This window comes from Lupinus angustifolius, chromosome LG04 (genome assembly GCF_001865875.1).
Source record: "Lupinus angustifolius cultivar Tanjil chromosome LG04, LupAngTanjil_v1.0, whole genome shotgun sequence".
NCBI lineage: Eukaryota > Viridiplantae > Streptophyta > Magnoliopsida > Fabales > Fabaceae > Lupinus > Lupinus angustifolius.
Genome location: NC_032012.1, coordinates 10,564,552 through 10,587,183, shown reverse-complemented (window position 1 = coordinate 10,587,183; position 22,632 = coordinate 10,564,552). Strand labels below are relative to the sequence as shown.

The following is a 22,632-nucleotide window of genomic DNA, read 5'->3' as shown; positions in this document are numbered from 1 at the left end:
AAATATATTTATCTCTAAATATGATATATTACATGTATCTTCATACAAGTTTTTATCTTCATATAAAACGATTCTTTTGGTGGGTCATGTGTGGATAAATCACTTTAATGTATAGTTGGAAATTTGGAATTGTTGTTGGCTATTTTTTATTTATAAGTTTTTTTTATAAACTAACAAAAGAAAAAGAAGAAAATGATAATATGTTTAAGTTTAACAAGTTGATTTATTTTCTAGTTTATAATGTTGTAAGTTATAATTAATATCATGCATAGCGGATTCTGATATATTATTTTTGGCATTACTAAGAATATCCTTTCACCTTTTTGAGTAAGAAATTAATCTCTTTTGGAGTTTGTAATTGTTTCTTCAAACAAATATCGCTCCCAGAAATTGAACTATCGACCTTGAGGATCCAATACATCATTAGATTAATGTTTGGTTAGTGGTGATTATGATATATTTTGAGTTCTTGTGATAAAAAAACATGGGTCATAAATTTATTAGAATAATTTTTTCATAGGTAAATTTTTGTATTGTGATCTGGAAAATTGTATAGCTAATAGATGTTTCATTTTATGAGCCGTAACTAATGTATCAATTTATAAATTTTAAATTCCAAATAGCTCAAATGTTTTAATCATCTTTCACTATAATTTACTAAATAAACCAAAAATAAAATTATAAAATATAATAAAACTATCATATAAATCTTTATAACATTCATTTGAGTTTTTGTAGGAATTCCAAAGGTAGTTATTTATAGTTGATGCTTTGGTTTTTCTATCTGTGGTCTATTTGGTTGATAAGAAATGAATGAATCTTCGATAGAAAAGAGTTTCGTTATACTCAGATCATGGATTTAATCTAAATTAGATTTTGGGCTTGGATCTCAGTTGTAGTAGGGGTGAATAGTTATACATTTACAAATTGGTTTATAGATATGTGATCCTGTATGTTATTTTCTTCTTAATTGTTCTTTTATGGTTCTGATTTATTGGGTTAGCACTCCTTATACTTTCGTAATATAATTCTTTTGTTTAAGAAAAAAAGAAGAATCAATTACGGGGATAATAAACTTTACGTAGAGTATTTGCCATGATCATTTCTGTAAAAGTAGAAAAAGTTGTTGAAAGGCCAATGGAATTTTATTTTCACATTCCAGAAGAGAAATTCTTAATTAGTAATATTTATCAAGTTAATATTTAGGGTTAGAACATCATGCTTACAACCTTGTATAATATATATACAACGATTCATGTTTTCAAATTATTTATAAAAAATGTTTTACATTTTTAATATAATTCTCACATTTTGACGTATAACAAGAAGGGAGGGTTATAGGTTGTGGCAGAGAATCAGCAACACATAGATATGGTTCCCACATTTAGCTTATGTATCGGGTTCAACATATTACATACTATACACCGAGTTCTATATGGGTGAGTAAGACCTGACTATATTACTCATCCGATATGATCTAATCATTATCGATTCTGAATAGGATTGAGTCTCATTGGGATTAGGGTTGAGTTCTTGGTTCAAAAATTAGACTTAGTTAATATTTATGACCATATATGGACCAAATATGATCTGGCTCGACCCGTCCTATGGTTACTCACTCGTCATATTTGTATGTATCTTTTTTCAATTGTGTATAGAATAATAACATTTTTTTTGTCGAAATTATCATTAATTCTCTAACTTTTCATATATATATATGTATATCATTTTATACGTTAAATAACATATTTATAATAATAAGTAATATTGAGAAGACTTTATCTAAAATGAGTATGCATTACATTTAATCGGATCTATGGTTGAATTCATGTTTAAAGGATGATCTAGTCAATATTTATAATCAGGTTAACTTTGAGTCTAGAGTTAGGTTCGGATTCAGAAAAATAACCTAACCAACATTTATAGCTGAGTAAGGGACACACCTTAACTCGTCCCAATCACATTCTCATTGCAAGACTTATCTTAAGACAATCCCCTCACGCCCAAAACTATATGCAAAAGGTTATGTTCTCTTTCCCTATTTGATAATACTACAAGAGAAGAAAGTAATCCATTAAGTTCCTTCCCATCATTTTTCTTGGTGGAAAAGTTATCTACTATCATTACTTCATAAGTCAAGGATTTTTGTGGCTTCCCGAAGGAAGCATCTTATGCTATGGACAATGATATGTTGTCCCCAAACATGTCTCGAAGTTTGTCTTAAATAAATTACAATATGTCACATTAGTTGAAAAATTATATATCCTTTCAATCGAGAAGAACCATAGTATATAGCAATACATAACCTCAAATCAATTTCCATTAACCACTATGTAGATGCATTTATGCAAGTAGTTTGCATGTCCCGAAGTTGTAGAAAAAGAAAAGTAATTTTCCTTTGGGATATTAGTTAATAAAATGTAGCACATGATTCATGATATATGATGGCTCAGACTAGGAATATCCCCTCATTTATTATATCTAAATTATTTTTGTTTGAGAAAAATAGGAGAATATATAATTTTTGGTTCACATAACCTCATTATCCAAAAACAATAAATAAATATATATGTATATAGGCAAACTGAAAAGTTAACAATGATATTTGAGAGCACCACAATGAAAAAGAATGAATTCATAGCAAAATAACAACGTTTTTCTTCCAATTTTATCATTGGAGAAGAATAGTTCTTGTGCTTATTTCACAACAGTGAATAAAATATTTACCGTTCTTATAGTTGAGACAATATTAAAAAATGAAAAAATTGTTAGAACAGAAAGATGTAATCAATATTAATATAAAATATAAATGTGAAGTAGGTTTGTAGGGTTCATTTAAGAACGAAAATAGAGTTGCACTATTGAATGTGAATTTGGCTTTGTTTGGATTGCGAAATGGACAATGGGGTTAATTCTTAAACATTACAGTGAGTTCACTATTTTATGTTATTTTCTCCTTATATAAATACTCATTTCAGTCCTCCATGTTTTTGACTTTATGAATTTGGTTCTTTAAAATTTGAAAAATCCAAAATGATCTCCATAAATTTTAAATGTGGGTCAAATTAATTATTTTTAGTATGTTTTATAACATATGATAGGGACTAGTTTGATCCAAAAAAGACTAATTTGACCTACATTTTAAATTTTTGAAACCCTTTTGAGTTTTTTCAATTTTTAAGGTACCTGATAAGCTCAAGAAATATGATAGACTTTGTTACTATATACATTAAGGATATTGTTTAAGAAAAATAGTTTTCACAAACTAAGTTCTTTATGTGAAAACATCATTTTTTTTTTAATTTTAGATTTTTCTTTTCTCTTCCTTAAACAATTCCTTTAGGATACTTATTAATATTTCCTTAAAATAAAAGGTTGGTATGCTTTTTATGATTATATGACTTTTGAACCCATTTTATTTTATAATCCTTCGTCTTACAAATTTTCAACTTGTACATCATTAGTTCCTAACTTGTTTTTTTTACTTTAATAATTAAAAAAAATGTCAATGTAGTACTTTGAGAGCATTCCATTAACTACACAAGCAAATTTTATGACTTAAAGATGGACAGGTAGACTAATATATAGAACACAAAATGGAAAATTGGAGAATTAAAACATTCTTTTAACTAAATCGAAAAAATAAAGAACTAAAGTGCAACTCCAAAAAATAGATAAATGATCAATGGTGTAATAAAAGGTAGAAAGAGTGATAAAAAAACAAAAATATAATATATGAAAATGAGTTATTATTTTCTTTTGAACTAATTTTATACTCGACCATAAAATTCCATATAGTGTGAATGGATTAATATATCACAAAAAGATGTATGTACTTTGGAAGAATTTTGTTACTGTGATTTGCATCGTCTATCATTTATATTTAATAAAAACTAATAAAATGAATGATAAATATTGGGTTGATTGTGAATAAATCTTGCACTTACACTATATAGATATTATACCACTAAATTATTTTCCCTCATTTTTTGATATTATTAAGAATATACATTCATTCTATAACTAAGCAACTAATTCATTTAGATATATACGATTATGTGGATCGATATTGTTTTCAAGAATTAAATCTTTAAACTTTACCCTAATACAATTAGATCTAATTGAAGCTTAAACCATTAGACAAATATAATGGTGTAATACTCCATTAAAATCAAAGGTTAGTAATTCGGCTCCGTGAACCATATTTATCCAAAAGAGGAGTCACGAGTCACAAACCCCAAAATAGACGAGTTTCTTATCGAAAAAAATCTAATTAGAGTAGTTTAGCTTAAAAAACATGATCTCTCACCTTATCATAATTGTAGCCACTATTTTCAATTATCCTTCCAACCACTACAATGCAGCGACTCCTCCACCTTTCAACCACCGCCACCACCGCCACCACCACCACCGCCAACCACCATTTCTTATTCTCATTCCCACCAACCCCAATTTTCTCCAACAAATTCAAACCACCTCACAAGTTTCTTCCCCTTTCCTTTTCCATTCACAACTCCAGCTCCGAAATCATCAAAGTTAAACCTTCTTCTCAAATCAACAAAACCCTTTCTACCCCCAAACCTGATCCCAAATTGAATTCTCTACGTAACCTCTTCTCCAAACCCGGTGGTGTTTCCATCGATGCTTATATCATTCCTTCTCATGATCCTCACCAGGTTTCTTTTCACTCTATTTTTATCTATCAAGTTTTAAATACACCGAAACTTCGAAAACCGAAACTTCGAAAACCTTGACATTTCAGATATTTGCGCGGACACCGATATGGTTTCGGTGTCAGTAGCAGTTGTGGACCCAGATTTAAAACATTATTTATCTATATGATTTTTTAGTGTAAATTCTATGCACTGTCGCATTAAAAGATTTATACACGATTAATATATGATTCAATTCAGTTGTATATCTTATTCTGTCATAGTTGACTTTGAATGGTGGATGATGCAACTATAGTATAAAAGACTGTGACAATGCATACATATAATTTTGATGCGCTTTTCAACAATTTATTTCACAAAATCTTATTTATTTTAATACTCATATTATTGTTGTTGTTGATGTTGGTGTTAGAGTGAGTTCATTGCTGAATGTTTCACTAGGAGAGAGTACATATCAGGGTTTAATGGAAGTGCTGGAACTGCTGTTGTTACTAAGGATAAAGCTGCTCTTTGGACTGATGGCCGTTATTTTCTACAGGTTTCTTTCCTAACTCATCTAAGCCACTGCTTGGTTTCCGGTATTTGGTCTATTTTGTTAATAGGATAAAACGCATACGATACGACATTTTGGTTCCACTAAAAGAGATAGAATCAAAGAGGATAAAATTTGTGTGCAAAGCCTTTACATTTCATCTGCCCTGGTGGAATTTCGTTTATAGTGCCCGTGTGGTTTTATGATAACAAGTAACAACCAATTAACCAATACCTAATAAGTAGGTGTTTTTCGTATTTTGTTATGATAACACTTCGTTGAATCCACCCTGCTGAAGAGAACATATAAATGATCATTGTAATGAGTAGGTGTTTTTGTTTCAAGCTTGTATGCGCCATTTTATGGTAGCTAGGTAAGTTATTAAGCATAGGTTTGTTTTATAATAACAACAAACAATTGCTATTAAAAGGAAGCATATAAAGTATCAATGTAATTGATGGATGTTTTCCTTTTCTCTTTTTTTCCCTCATTTTAGGCTGAGAAGCAACTGAATTCCAATTGGATTCTCATGCGTGCGGGAAATCCAGGAGTTCCAACTACGAGCGAATGGCTTAATGATGTTTTGGCTCCCGGTGGAAGAGTTGGCATTGATCCTGTGAGTAATAGTGCTTTCCACCTTCTGATGATCTGTGCCACACATTCATTTTATTTTTCTTATGTTTTTTTAAAATCAAAATGCACAGTTTATACCTTGCGTTCTAAAATAGCAGATAAGTAGTGTTGAAGGCATAGCCCATCACATAGTACCATAATTTTTTAATTGGTATTCTATAACCAAGAGGGCGAGCCTTGGTACAACGTTAAGGTTGCTTGCCTTGTGACCTAAAGGTCATGAGTTCAAATCCTGGAAAGTGCCTATTCGCTTGTGAGGGCAAGGCTGCATACATCTACCCTCCCCAGACTCCACTAGTTGGAGCCTCGTGCACTAAGCCATCCTTGGTATTCTATAACCATCCTGATAAGTTATGCTTTTGAAGTCTTTTGTTTTTACTACTTTTTTCTGGTTCATGGCTTAGCTGTTTTTAAAGATTATCAGTTGTTTTTATGCATATTGTTCTTTTCTTTTCCTTTTTGGTTTGAAGACCATTTTTGTTGTTCTTGTGCCTGATATAACATTATATTCCATATTGTTAAGGAGACAGTTTCTTTTTACTTCGGATGCTGCAGAAGACCTTAAGGAAGTCATCTCTAAGAAAAATCATGAGCTCGTTTACTTGTACAATTCAAATCTGGTGGACGAAATATGGAAAGATTCTAGGCCAAAGCCTCCAAATAAGCCAGTTAGAGTTCACAACATAAAGTATGCTGGTTTCGATGTAGCTTCAAAATTGTCATCTTTGAGGTCAGAACTTGCAGATGCTGGTTCTTCTGCAATTGTCATCTCTATGCTTGATGAAATTGCATGGTTGTTGAACTTGGTAATGTATCCCAGCACCTTTTTTAACTTGCTGTACTGATGGTTATTTGTATATCATCACATATGCTTCTAAACTTTCTTTGAAGATCTTATTCAATTTGCTTGGGTCTAACATAACTAGCTTATTGATTTCCTTTTTTTCCAACCATTCTATGTTAATGTTTCAAGTAATGATAGTAACTTTTGACTTTTTCTTTTGAAGAGAGGCAGTGATATTCCACATTCACCTGTTGTGTATGCATACTTGATTGTGGAGATTGATGGAGCGAAACTGTTTATAGATGATTCAAAAATCACGGAAGAGGTGAGTGATCACTTGAAGGAAGCAGGCATAGAGTTGAGGCCATACAATTCAATTCTATCTGAAATTGAAAGGTAATTTGGGGAATCTAATTTTTATCATGGCTGGTTGACCCTTATCCTCTCAATAAGCATTTTTAATGGAATTATAGGGCCAGATGACTTTCTAATCAGGAGCTTTCATTGTTCAAAATTTTATGCTTATTTGCTTTTCCCTTTCTAGTAAAAGGAGCAGTACTTTGGGAACTGAGTTTTTTTTTTCAGTTTGGCTGCACGAGGTGCTGCACTTTGGTTGGATACTTCATCTGTTAATGCTGCTATTGTAAAAGCCTATGGTGCTGCCTGTGACAGCTACAATCAGAAGCATCAGAGTAAATTGAAAACTAGGACCAAAGGTTTTGATGGATCTAATGAGCACTTCAATGGACCCATTGCTGTGCATAAAACATCTCCTATTTCACTGGCAAAGGCCATAAAAAATGAGTCGGAGTTAGAAGGAATGCGGAATTGTCACTTAAGGTTACCATATCTTATTTTGGTGATAATTAATGACAGTACATTGCTTTTGCATGTTAGCACTTGATTTTTATATTCTGATGATCTTTCTCAAATTGGAGTTTATGTACATATGCAGTTGGACTCTTTGTTTCAGTTATTTAAAAGAGGATGAGTCTCGCTGCAATGGTAAGGTTGCTTGCTTTATGACCCGGAGGTCATGAGTTCAAATCCTGGAAATGGTTGTATACATCTACCATCCCCGTACCCTACCAAGTGGGAGGCTCGGGTTCTCGGCTGATTTTCTTTTAGTTTTGGAAGAACTTTTAGTAGCCAATTGATGTTACTATTTTACTTTTTATTTGTTGGATCATGATCTTTTTGGGCTAGGGGGTATGTTGTCCTTTCATTAGTATGCATATTTTAGTGGGTTAATATATTTTTTTTTAAGTATCAAAGTCACACATCCATTGAGAATATGAACCAAGAGCCATTTATCATGACTTGGGGCAAACCTCCCTCTATGCGATGGCATTTCTGGGGTGGGTTAGGCCCAATTATTCTAGCATGGTATCAAAGCCCACTCCGACATTGGGACACCCAGAAATGTTTGTTCATGCAAAATTCCTCATTCCAGATGGGTCATTCGTGGGTGTGATGGGTTTTGTTAAGCATCAAAGTCCTAAATCCGTGGAGAATATGAACAAAAAGCCATTTATAATGAGTTGGGCAATCCTCCCTCTACGAGTTAACTTTTGGGCTGGAGTTAGGCTCATTTATTCTAACATGGTATCAAAGCCTACCCGATGTTGGGCCACCCACAAATGTATTCATTCAAAATTCCAGACTCCAGATGGATCATTCGTGGGTGTGATGGACTTTGTTAAGTATCAAAGTCCCACATCTTATGAGAATATGAACCAAGAGCCATTTATAATGAGTTGGACTATCCTCCCCCTACAAGCTAGATTTTGGGCTGGAGTTAGTTTCATTTATTCTAACATTCTTAATTCTTTTTAGTGAAATGTGACTCATTCACATATGAAGAGAAAACAAGTTCATTCAGCTGTAGCAGGCGTGCATTTTTTTTGTTCTTCCCTTGTTAGATACTTTAGTGTTTGATAAGAAGCTGAATTATATTGAAAAAATAACATAAAGGTTACTTTCGTCTTACATATAACTATGCAATCTTATTGTTTCCAGGGATGCTGCTGCTCTTGCTCAGTTTTGGGATTGGCTAGAGACAGAAATTACTAAGGGTAGTATATTAACAGAAGTAGAAGTATCAGACAAACTTCTTGAGTTTCGCTCGAAACAAGATGGTTTCTTGGATACCAGCTTTGACACCATAAGTGGTACTGTGGCAGACTGAGACTTATTTTTTATTTTCCACTGAATGATTGTTAAAGAAGCATGAGAAATACTAGTATAGTGTTTCCACAGGTTTTTTTTAACTCCAACTATTTTAGGGGAAATTACAACAACAAAAACTTCTGCTAAAAGTATGGGCAATGAACAAACAGCAATTAGCGATTCCATGTAAAAGAATGTGGTAATTCTTTGAAAATGTGTGGCTATTATTCCTCCATGGCAAAATATATTTACTGGTTGTGCCTTTTTAGTATTTTTTTAGTCCAATTCATAAAGTACACTTTGGTCCAATTCTTTGTGTTTAGCTATAATCTGTTTATTTCTTTGGTTCAGGTTCTGGTGCAAATGGTGCTATCATACACTACAAACCAGAACCAGAGAGTTGTAGTATTGTGGATGGCAACAAATTATTCTTATTGGATAGTGGTGCTCAATATGTTGATGGCACAACTGACATAACACGAACAGTTCATTTTGGCAAGCCTACAGCAAGAGAGAAAGAATGCTTTACTCGAGTTTTACAGGTATCTTGCTATTATGCTATTTTTATTCTGAATTCATTCAGCAATCTAGGTCAATTTATCAACCATGCAAAGGCATACATTTAAAATTTTCAAGTATTTGTATGATGGCTTTGTTTTTATTGTTTAACATTTCTGTCTTAAGTCTTATCCCTTGTATCTAATTTCAGGGCCATATAGCTCTTGATCTAGCAGTATTCCCAGAAAATACACCTGGTTTGGTGCTGGATGCATTTGCCCGTTCCTTCCTTTGGAAAGTTGGACTTGACTACAGACATGGTACATTCCTACTTTTAGGAGTTCAAGCCGGGGGCTTTATTTATTTACTTGGAGCCAAATGGATTTAATGATTGATTGAACACTTGTGCTTACATGTATTTTTATCTATTTAGGGACTGGGCATGGTGTTGGAGCTGCATTGAATGTTCATGAAGGCCCTCAAAGTATTAGTCATCGTTTTGGAAATTTGACCCCTTTAGTGAATGGCATGGTTGTTAGCAATGAGCCTGGCTATTATGAAGACCATGCATTTGGTATTCGAATTGAGGTAATATTCTCTTCAGTCATCTTACATTTTGAAAAACTTTTGCTCCTAGTAATATTACTTGATTGTTTAGATCAGCAACCAAACAATCAATTCTTTTATTAGGTGCTTTTATAGGCATATCTCCTTTAAAATGTCATCGTTTTCATGCAAGTAAAACTTTGTGAGAATAATTCAAAACATATTCTGAATTTATCATGAGAGAGGCCCAGTCATAAGGAATCTATTGAAGTATGATGGCTATTTTCCAGATTTCCTCACTGCTTAATAGGTTGTGCTTTCAATTTTTCATGCAATGCTTTGCAAAACCTTTCGTAAGTCATTAGTGTCTGAAGAGGTTTGCAATGAATTACTTGATTCAAGATTTTCCTATTGTTCAATATTCTTAGTATCATATTTATTAATGAACAGAAAATGCCAAGATACCTTTCTACTTGATCACCAATTTCCTTCATTATGTTGTTTTCCCCTTTTTCTCTGCTAGTCTGCTTAACTGTTAGAATAACATTTTGTTAGTCTTATATTCTAGATTGCATGATGATGTTCCTTTTCACTTTCAGAATCTCCTGTATGTGAGAGATGTCGAGACACCAAATCGTTTTGGAGGAATTATGTACCTAGGATTTGAAAAACTTACATATGTACCCATTCAGGTATGCTGTTGTTGCCTGTTAGTCATTCTATACACACACACACTAATATGTTTTTGGGTGAAACCGTGAAAGATAAAACCCACTTGTTATTAACCTGGGCATATTTTGCAGATAAAATTGGTTGATTTATCTCTGCTATCGGTTATAGAGATCGACTGGCTTAACAACTACCACTCACAAGTCAGGGAAAAGGTATATTTTTGGCTTTTTAGGTACACCTGCTTTCTAGTGTAGAAAAGAGGTTAGAGTCGCGCCTTAGATAGTTTGGGCATGTAAGCAAGGAGAGTAGATCAAATAAAGGTTAGTCCAATTTCTATTAGCAAAGGGAGGCCAAGAAAAACCATAGGCGAAACTATTAGGAATGATTTAGAGATCAATGCTTTATCAATAAATACGATTTATGATATAGCATTATGACATCGTTCAATCCATGTAGCCGATCTCACCTAGTGGAATTAAGGCTTGGTAGTTATTGTTGTTGTAGGTACACTTGCTGTCATGTGTGTTGCATAACATTCTTTTTTTCTTCTTTTGATTCTCCTACCTCCCTCTTTTACACAAATGCATTATGTCTATAAGGGTTCATATTTTTTTTGGCTCCAATGAAAGAAAATTTATTAGTATGTGCTTCTATAATTTTACGCAGATCCTTTAATCTTCTGTTTCTTTATGTTATAAATCAACTTTCCAAAAAACTTAAACTATTGGGTGAACGGACATGATGACTTTTTATCTCTAACATGGCCCTTCACGCAAGAATCCTTTCGGGTCGAACGGTGGACAATTTAGTGAATTCATGTGTCCATCTTTATCATGTGTTGAAATTCAACTTGATATTCAGAAGAATGAGGTTGGCAATGTCGAATTGATATCCTGTCACGAGTCTCCAAAATGCTTAGTAATAGATGGAGGCTCGTGATGCTCTATTATATCTCTACACCTTGAAATATAAATTAAGCTCACAACAACTCTTCAACTATGCAAATTAAGATTATTAATCATCATGGACCATTCTTGTTTTTATCTGATGATCATTTTCCATTGACATGTCTATGGAAACACTATACATTAAATAATGACCCAAGTCTTTGTACTACACCAAAATGATGTATCAATTGATTATTGGCTTAATCTATGCATATCACGTAGCTTCAGCTTTTCATTTTCGATAGATACTCGGACTCAATTTATATTTTGCAATGATGTATCGTTGATTGTTATGTAACTACTTTGATGCCTGGCAGGTTTCGCCATTGCTGGATGGCTCGGCTCGCCAATGGCTTTGGGACAACACTAGGCCTATCATCAATTAGAGAATATAATGATTTTCATGTCAATGTCCTCTGGCACTTTGTGCTTCACATTCTGTTATGTCTCAATACTTTAGTTCATCCACATAAATTCATATGCAAGAAGCTGTGAATAAAATAGTGAAGAATCAGGGACTGTAGGAATTTAATCATAGGATTTAAGCTTGACAGATGAACATGAATCCGTTCTCGCCACTGTAATGTATCTGATTATTCAGTATTGTTTTAACTCTGGGTAATGTATCTATCTGTAATGTATCTGATTATTCAGTATTGTTTTAACTCTGGGTAATGTATCTATCGATCATACACATGATTGAAAAATAATCTAGATGAACGAAAAATAATCTCTTGCAGTAATCTAGATGAACAAGAATAGTCAATGATGATTGAAAATGAGTTATTTTCACTACATCAGTAATTATTTATTTTCAATCATCATTGACTTAGGACAATGCAGTAATCTAGATGAACAAGAATTTTGCAGTTTTGTTGGTTGTTAATGTTATATATCCAATTTGGGTCCTTTTGCCATTTGACACAATCGGATTCTTCAATGTAATGGAGAGGCTGCAATGTTCTAATATGTGCCCTTTAAGCTTGTGCATGTTTCTGTTACATGTAAAGCATTTTATAGTGTTGCTTGAAAATTCACTTTACTTTGGGGTTGAGAGATGGATCCCTGTCTCAACTTTATACCCAATTGTATTATCAATATAGAAATAATCAGAATTATATAGTAGAAGATTGCCTATCAATCATAAATTGAATTAAAAATTGATTCCGTGCAAATAAAGAGACTGTTTTCAGGATTTGAATCAATGACCTTATGATTACTAAACAACCTGACTATTGTGGCGAACTTATCATCTTTTGTCATAATTTTTGGGGGTACTACCAATGATATCACCACACGCTAAGGGTAAGGAACTAATCTATTTCATGGTGTGTGATTGTCTCTCCTAACAAGTACCGTTCACAAGAATCAAATCATTGATCTTTTGGTCTTTTTGGAATGTAGCAGGTCCTTACACTATTAAATCAATAATAAAGAACTTCCTTGAAAATATAAATATTGAAACCAAAAGTGGGGTAGCTTACTATATTAATGTTGTTTTTATATTCTTTTACTTTTTAGGTAAGAAATTAATATCTGTCGAGGTTCGTGTTTGCCCCCTCCAACAAATGTCGCCCACATGAATTAAACTCTTGATCTTGAGGGTCCAATGGAGCCTTACACCATTAAACAAACGCATTGTCGTCTATGTAAAAGAGCAAAGGATTTGAAAATAGAATTTTTTTTATAAAATCACTGTTGGAGTAGGAATTTGGTGAAGTGGTGACCACTCACACCTAAGCTGAAACTAGCCATTGATTTCTCTATTTTTTTGAGCAAATGCAAATGCCATTGACAATCAATTAATGATGATCAAACTAATCCCTTTTGAATCCTAGAGATTGCCAAAGTGAGCTTTGGTTATAGTCAAATACTAACAAAATATTTTTCATACGCATGTCATACATGAAATCTATGACATAATGCTTAAAGAATGTGACTATCAACCAATTGTGTTGGATCTTTTTAGATAGCACTCTTGTTACTAGTATGCAAAGAGGCTTTAGTTTACTTGAATCAATCTAAGACTTTTCTACCAACAAGATGTTGGTCTAGTAGTGTAAGGTTTCATTGATCCCTAAGCTGAAAGTTTTGATTCCTGGGAACGACAGTTGTTGGGATGAGCAGCCACGAATCCGAAAAGGATTAGTTTCTTACCAAAACCGAGGGATACCCTTGGTTGTACAAAAAAATGAGACTTTTCTTTATTTCTACACTTTTCAGCTTCATGACCAAATCATTATAGGCCTTACACCCTAAGGGTATTTGCTTTGATCATTTTCTATTTTTATTTTTATTTTCAATGAAATCAGAAAACAAATGTGAAAACATGTTTATATCATTGTTTTCATTTCATATTTTTGAAAACATGAGTTTCATTTATGGAAATTTTGAAAATGAAAAAAATGTAATTTCCAACATTTTCAATAATAGGACAAAGACATTTTATTGAAAATTTTAACATTTTTGTTACTCCATTTGTTCCATATCTTTTGATGTTTCAACTTTTCCATGTTATTCCAAATCTTTTGATATTTTAGAAACTCAATACACATTAATATTTTATTTACCAACTATATCCTTATTTATTGCTCCATTTTTACTACACGTTTCTTCAGTTTTGTTATTAATTCAGTTTTGAATGTGCAATAAATATGACTATTTAGTCAAATTGTATCAAATCTATATATCATATAATAGTTTCTTAAATTACGCGCTTAACCTTAAATATAAGAATTGTGAAACGATGATAGTGTATTTTTTAATTACTCTCTCCACTCATTAACATAATGGCAAAATCAATCGATGTTTGTTTCTCTCGTTTAGACCATCACACATCTTTATAATGAAATTTATTTATTTATCTCTCAACATAACAACTTTGCTTCATTTATCTTATGATATTGTTGAAATAGTGCAAAATGGGTAAGATAATATATGATTTTGGGTTGAAAATTGACGCTCCTTAAAGTTACTGTAACCTTAAGTAAATAATAGAGAGCACATGTATGTTACTAATTTATTTTAATTTTTTGGAGAGCACTTGAAATTGTATGATTCTCATTATGACCTTACACATGTCTCGGTGGTAGCTAATGAGCAAACCTAGTCATTGAAGGTGTTCAATATGTTATTAATATATAATATGTTGGGAAAGAAAATGCAATTATCAAATATGAAGACATCCTACGAAATTATTAGTTTAACAACCTTAATTTTAAAGTTTAGAATTCAACTAATTGCAATGATAATAGTTTTGATTTATAAAGTTCGGATGAATGATTTTGAAAATGAAAATGATAATAATAAACATGTTTTGAGAAAATAAAAATTATTTAAAAAAAAAAAAAAACATTTCTTAAAACTAAACACCCTAAAGACTTCTCCTCGTAAATGGTGTTCCATAACCAATTACTCTTTTTCAATCATCTTCCCTACATAGTATCCAGAATTATCATATCATAGACCAAATTGTTGGAATTTCTGACAATTTATGGGTCACAAATATAATTCTATAATTGTGTTATGGCCATTATGTAATTAGCCAAAATATAAAATGATCTTAAGTAATTAATTTGGTGGCTAAGGGCATATGTGTCATGAAATAATAATAAGTGTAGATACCTTCAGGCAATTTCTGATTTGATGAAGGGACTGAATCAGAATTATTGCAACTTTTTCAGAAACTAAGGTATTCTCTCATTCCCCTCTAGAGAGAACTAAAGGAAAACCATTCGGCGCTCTATCATCTGGAAGATCATCTCACCCTCATACCTTCGAGATTCCGGAAATGGCTCAACAAGGTATGTTCTTCTTCTTCACCATGAACTCATTTGGGGTTTCTTCGGTCTGGACCATGGATGTTCCATTCGGGTGTATGTATGGGCATACACATTAGGTTGTGGGAACAAAGTCATGGTCATAAGGACTTCCGCATTCACTCTATGGATTTCGGATGGAGAAGGCATTTCTCCAACACAAATATCTCTTTATTTAGTTTGAGAGAATCAATCATGAGGTTTACTCCAATATTTTATGGCCACACTTGAAAATTGAATTTAGATTTGTTCCAATCGACCATGCTTTCACAAGCACTAGTTTACTATCAAATGATATATTTTAGTGTGAATAACTCCATCCATAGCTTCTAATGAATATTAAGTTTAGCACTAGCAGTAAGGTATTATTGGAGATAGTGTGAACAAATTTTATCAATAAGTTGAAGAAATACTATTGATATAGTACAATACATATATTTTAGTTTTACTATGACAATTTCTTCTATTTATTTACTTTTACATCTATCTCATAATCATTTAGTACAATATATTTTCATAATTTTTGTATTTGTATTTATATTCTCAACTTAATTCCTATTATTTGCCTACTATTAAATTTATAATTATTATTCATAATCAATATATACCTTTTATTTTATATAACATTTATTTATGAAAGAGATAATATTAAATTTGTTGAATAAAAAATACGTTGAAAAACACTAATATACATATAATATTAAATATCTATTAATGATTTTTTATCTTTATAAGTTTTTATATCATATATTAGAATATAGTCGTACAATGTTGAAGGATATGTTGCCATGGTGCAGAATAAGGACTAAGAACAATTACACAAACAATAAATTCATCATTTTTATTTGGATCTCACTTATAACTCCCTATGAAATAAAAACAATATTTACTTTTTCTTACAATAACAAACATCATTTTTATTCTTATTTGGGCCCCACAACATTTATCTTTTTTGTACAACGTCTATCTCTCTACTTACTTTCGTTTGGCTAAGAACAACTAATAATCGTTCTTATTTAAAAACAAAATCAGAAAATAAAAATGACAAAATGAAAAATAGAATAAGGAAAGAACAACCATATGAACAACTATTGCGGTTACTCTAACACATCATCTATGTTCAACATTTTACGGAAAGATAATTTTGGAATAACCATATATCATTAAATTATTCGCATATAATTCTCAGAATAAAAGGAAAAAAACATTAATAGTCAATTTTTCCAATTAAATATACTCACTTAAAAAGGGAAATAAAAAGAATTCAACATTCAATTTACATTAAAATCATTTTGAATTTGATTATCGTCAATAAAATATATTTCAATTTATTTAAATGAATCCTTAATTAATGTTTTGGTGAGCACCAATGATTTATTAGGTGACCATAGATGTAAACTAATTTCTTTTAACACATGAAAATTAACAAGTATGTTTTGTCTCTACCCGATAATATTAATTTTCATCGTCAAAATGAGAGAGAAATTTATAAAGAAATATTGAGAATATAGAAGTAAAGTATGTATCTTCAATTTATAAAAATAAAACTCTATAGTAAGCATTAATTAAATTTATGATATCTGTACTAATTTAAAATACGTAATTAAATCTTAATATTAAAAATTAATATAAAGGTGAAACAAAAGTAAATCCATCATATTTACCAACCAGACGTTAATCTAATAGTTTAAGCTCCCACTAGATTCATAGGTTGAGCAAATGATCACATGATTAATATGAGCGACATTTGTTAGGAGGCATAACCACACACCTCAAAAAAATTAATTTCTTACTCATGGTGAGATACAAAAAATCCCTCATATCTTAGTTTCCAAACATGATTATTTTCATCTTCCAACTTATCCAACTTGCCCACATTTGCATTTTTTTATTTAAAATTGATTGACTATAAAAAAAGTACGTATTGATAATGTATGATGTATCATCCAATATTTATATTCAATTTTCATTAATTTTTCAACAAAATACAAATAAATGGTAGATGTATTGAATGTGTATAAATTTTTATAATAATAATGCATAGATATTTACACTATAAAAATATCAAATTTACAAAAATTATATATATGCAACTCATAGTTATAGAGTCCTTTTCATGAACCCAAGTTACAATCACAAAACATGAACAACATGGCTCGTGAATTCTCTCATTCTCATTCTCAATCTCGTTTCTTTTCTACTTATAAACTACTTCTTATTTTTATCTTTACTATCTCCATTGCAATATTCTTCTTAGTGATTTCTTTGAAGCATGAAAAATCATCTCCTTTTATCACTAGTAGAGTTCAACTTCCATCTTTGTTTGAAGTAATCACAAAAGTTATCACCAACACACAAAAAATCAAGATAGGTCTTGTTAATATTGATGCAAATATAGATGGTAATATATATGAACAACTAGGTCTATTTCAACCACAAGTAGATGTTGTATCTATCCATTTTGATCATGTTAATGGGAGTTTAAAATGGGATGATTTTTTTCCTGAGTTGATATATGAAAATAATAAACCTAAGTGTCCTGAAATACCAATGCCAAGGTTGCAAGATTATGATGATGATGTTAATGTTATTGTGGCTAAAGTTCCATGTGGGGAAAAAGGGTATAGGGATTTGTTTAGATTGCAAGTAAATTTAGTAGTGGCTAATTTGGCTGTGAAAAGTGGTTGGGTGACAAATTTTGAGGTTAATACTAGGAAGGTTTATGTTGTTTTTGTTGGGTTTTGTGGTCCAATGATAGAGATTTTTAGGTGTGATGATTTATTGATGAAAGAAGGTGAATATTTGGTGTATATGCCTGATTTGAAGAGCCTCAAGCACCAAATGCTTATGCCAATTGGTTCATGCAAGATTGCTCCTGCTTATGCACAACCAGGTATATTTTACATGGAATTGTACAATTTAAAATTAAGGTTAATTAAGTAATAAAAATATAAAGAAATACATAATTGTTTTATAATAATATATTAATTTTAAATAACAATAAAATGTTGAAATATATCAAGTTAATTTTCTCTTACTCATTGAGATCTACATGATAGAATTTTTGAATAAAATTATATATTATCAATATTAAACTATTTTTATAAAAATCTTTGAGATTTTGAGACTTTGGTTGCAAAGTTTGATAAAGGCAATAAGTGAATACACAATCTATTTTATTATGTGTAAAATCATTAGGAATTCAAATGAAGTCACACTATTATAAGCAACATCAACATTTACATGTGTAACAGAACATGACCGATTATTTATAATTTTTAGAAGAATCATTCAAATTATATTATATATATTTATCAAGCTACAAATTTAAGAAAAAAATGTAAGCTCAAACGATTATTTACATGAAGACATCATTTGGGTGCAGGTAGTAAACTTAAGAAAAAAATGTATGTACTCACAGTGTATGAGTTTTATATATTATTACTATAACATCCACTATTCCTGTTTAATTATCATTGTCTCTTTAAAAAAATAATACAAATAAGTGGTAGATAATATACTAATAATGTACATAAATTTTTACACTTATATTATATAAATATTTAAATATTAGACTCAAAACTTAAAAAGTATTTTAATAAATTAAAAAAAATCAGGGTGGGTGGGGTGAGGAATATTAATATATACTCCTCTATTGCTTAAAGATCATAAGGTTACTAGTTCAAATTATGGAAACAATCTATCCATTTATGAGGTAAGGTTGCATAATCTATCTTCCCCACACCCCACTAAATAAGAATATCATACATTGAACCACATTTTTTATTCATCATTTTGAGTTACTAGACCAATTTGATTCACCAATGATTTCATTAGAGAATATAAGTTGTCGTATGATTAACCTTTTTTTTTTGTTTATAGGGAGAGGAAATTATATAGTTATTTCGTACAATGGTGTATTTATCATTGGTCTTGTATTTTTTAATTTATGGTTTTGTATTCTTATAGCCTATTGACTTTCTTGTATTTGGATAGACATCTCTTATATCCCTTTAATACATTTTCCTTATAAAAAAGTTGTAGGAATTGAATTTAAATATGTATTTATTTGTGTTATCCATAATATAATAATAGTGTGAAAATAATTTCTCCAAATATATATCAAAACACTAATTAGTAAAACTTATATGTGTTTATTTGATGGATAATGATTTTCAGGAAAAGAACAATGGAGGGATCCTCCTCAAAAGTTAGCATATGTTAGTATTCTTCATTCTTCAGAAGCATATGTTTGTGGTGCAATAGCTCTAGCCCAAAGCATAGTTCAATTTAAGAGAAAAAATCATCATCCACACCATGATTTACTCCTTCTTGTTGATAATTCAATTACACCTAAATCCATAAAAGGATTAAAAGCTTCAGGGTGGAATAAGATCAAGAAAATTAAACCTATCTCAAACCCTTTTGCCAAAAATGGTTCATATAATGAATGGAACTATAGCAAGCTAAGAATATGGCAACTTACTATGTATGATAAAATCATATTCATAGATGTTGATGTTCTAATCCTCAAGAACATTGAAATGTTGTTTTTTTACCCTCAATTATCACAAAAGATTCAACTCTAGGTTTATGATAATTGAGCCTTCACAATGCATGTTTGAGAACTTGATGCAAAAAATGGACAAGGTGCAATAATATAATGGAGGTGAACAAGGTTTCCTTAATGAGATATTCACATTGTGGCATAGGTTGTCATGGAATGTGAATTACCTAAAACATTTTGAAAGACAAAGAATGAAAGAGAAACATGAGATCTTTAAGGATGTTTATGCTATACATTATTATTTGGGGTTGAAACCATGGATGTGTCATAGAGATCATGATTGTAATAGGGGCATGCAAAATCACCATATATTTTCAAGTGACTTAGCTTATCAAAGGTGGTGGAGGGTTTATGATAAAATGCCACTAAAGTTACGATCTTACTGTGAAATAGGGATCAGCTATCCCACTTTTTTGTGTCCCATTGTGTCCCAATCTAATGGAAATTTGACACATACTTGAAAAGAAAATTAAGAAAAATATAAAATAACATTTTTATGTGATTTAGTGGGATATCATTGGCTTGAGACATGGAGACGGGAAGTTTTTGGGACGGGGGATCTTTGTTCCTTATTGTGGGCTTACAAAGAAAATGGATCAAAAGTTATACAAAGGAGAGAAAATAGGTAAGAAATGTTGTATGAGTTACTATATATCGTTTATGATATTGTTTAGATAAAGTATTTTCTTAGACATAAAATTATAAAAATATATACATTTGAAGTATTATAATTTTAAATTGAGGTTATTAGCTCTCGAAATTGTAAATTTATATTTCTTATTAAAAGCTTATCCAATGCTCAATTAACCAATATGTGCTAAGAGCCTAGGATATTAGCACATAACTAGAATTATTGGGATTCCATGCTTTGTTTTGGAAAAGAATATATCAAATTACAATCTTAAGTACATTACAAATGTATAGAAATGAGCGATTCCATGATATTAATCATTTCAATAAATATGATACTAATAGAAGTAGTTGCACCTTTTTATATTATCCTCTTAAGACACTAGGGTAGAGGATTATCCACCATTTGAGTTGATAAGCTTCACATAACATATGAGCCATTGCATGTTTGAGAAATGAAATATGCATCAAGAAACTTGTTTTTTTTAATAATGATGATTTTATTTAAGTCCTGATTCTAATAGTCCTTACACTACTAGACTAATGTCTTAACGATTTAATTGAAGTTATCATTGAAAACAAAATTAATGTCCTAAATGTGAATTGGTATATATAAAATATTGTAATATTTATACAATGTTAGCAAAAAATGTATACACAATTAATACACCCTTCATATTTCATTTGTATTACTTTTTTAAAAAAGTTAATGATAATTAGATATAAATGATGAATGATACATTAACAGTGTATAAAACTCAAATTATTAGTGCATATATTTTTCTATAGAAAAAAAATGAAAATAGCTAAAATGGAGTTGAACTAAATACAAAATATTATCCTTCATTAAATTTTGCTTTTGTCACATCTCCTTTAATATTAGAATAATGTTCTTTTTGTCATTTTTTAGAATAATCTACTTAATTATATTCTTCCTTCTAGAATATTTAACGTCCATCTTCGAGTTGATTTTGTCGTATATTCTTCAAAATTAAAATAATATTCTTTTTATCATCTTTTATAATTTCATATCTAAAAAACATAAACACTTACCTAAATAAAAGTACAGAAGATTAATCCAAGCTCATATAATCTAATCTACTTAATTATTCCTTGTAGGATCCTTAACCTTAATCTTCCGGTTGCTTTTGTCGCATATCCTTCAAAATTGATATAAGTTTCTTCTTGTCCTCTTTTATAATTTTATATCTAAAAATATAAACATTTACCAAAATAAAATTATAGAAGATTAATCTAAGCTCATACAGTTTAATCTTCTTAATTTTTCCTTCTAGAATCCTTGACCTCAATCTTTCAGTTTCTTTTGTCGCATATCCTTCAAAATTAAAATAATGTTCTTTTTGTCTTCTTTTATAACTTTATATAGAAAAAACATAAACATTTACCTAAATAAAATTATATAAGATTAATCCAAGCTCATATAGTCTAATCCACTTAATTCTTCATTTTAGAATCGTTAACCTCAATCTTGCAGTTGTTTTTGTCGCATATCTTTTAAGATTAAAATAAATTTCTTTATGTCCACTTTTATTATTTCATACCTAAAAACATAAACAATTAACTAAATAAAATTATAGAAGATTAATCAAAGCTCAAAGTCTAATGTTCTTAATTCTTCCTTCTAGAATCTTTAACCATAATATTCTAGTTACTTTTGTCTCATATTGTTCAAAATTAAAATAATATTCTTTTAGTCCTATTTTATAATTTCATATCTGAAAAATATAAACATTTACATAAATTAATTTATAGAAGGTTAATACAAGCTCATTTCATCTAAGCTACTTAATTCTTCCTTCTAAAATCGTTAACCTCAATATTCCACTTGTTTTTCTCACATACCCTTCAAAATTAAAATAATTTTCTTTTTGTCATCTTTTATAATTTCATATTTTATAAACATAAACATTTACCATAATAAAATTATATAAGATTAATTCAAGCTTATATAGTCTAATCTACTTAATTCTTCCTTCTAGAATCCTTAACCTCAATCTTGTAGTTGCTTTTGTCCTATATCGTTCAAAATTAAAATAATATTCTTTGTGTCCTCTTCTATAATTTTATATCTGAAAAACATAAACATTTATCTAAATAAAAATATAGAAGATTAATTCATGCTATATAGTCTAATCAGCTTAA

At 30.4% G+C, this 22,632-nt stretch overlaps 1 protein-coding gene and 1 pseudogene across 1 annotated transcript; both read left to right on the top strand.

Moving 5' to 3' along the window:
- On the top strand, positions 4,305 to 12,070 carry LOC109345800 (probable Xaa-Pro aminopeptidase P). The gene is made up of 13 exons (XM_019585012.1): positions 4,305 to 4,676; positions 5,086 to 5,211; positions 5,702 to 5,821; positions 6,369 to 6,644; positions 6,846 to 7,018; positions 7,208 to 7,462; positions 8,642 to 8,793; positions 9,143 to 9,333; positions 9,501 to 9,609; positions 9,723 to 9,877; positions 10,435 to 10,527; positions 10,639 to 10,719; positions 11,772 to 12,070. Exons 1-13 carry the CDS (start codon positions 4,359 to 4,361, stop codon positions 11,838 to 11,840), a joined length of 2,118 nt encoding a protein of 705 aa, XP_019440557.1. The 5' UTR covers positions 4,305 to 4,358; the 3' UTR covers positions 11,841 to 12,070.
- Positions 17,424 to 21,641, top strand: LOC109344622 (annotated as a pseudogene).

Coding starts and splice junctions, on each gene's coding strand:
- LOC109345800 (XM_019585012.1), top strand. CDS start 4,359: ATGCAGCGACTCCTCCACCTTTCAACCACCGCCACCACCGCCACCACC. Junction 4,677..5,085: donor CTTCTCATGATCCTCACCAG/GTTTCTTTTCAC, acceptor TGTTGGTGTTAG/AGTGAGTTCATTGCTGAATG. Junction 9,334..9,500: donor GCTTTACTCGAGTTTTACAG/GTATCTTGCTAT, acceptor ATCTAATTTCAG/GGCCATATAGCTCTTGATCT.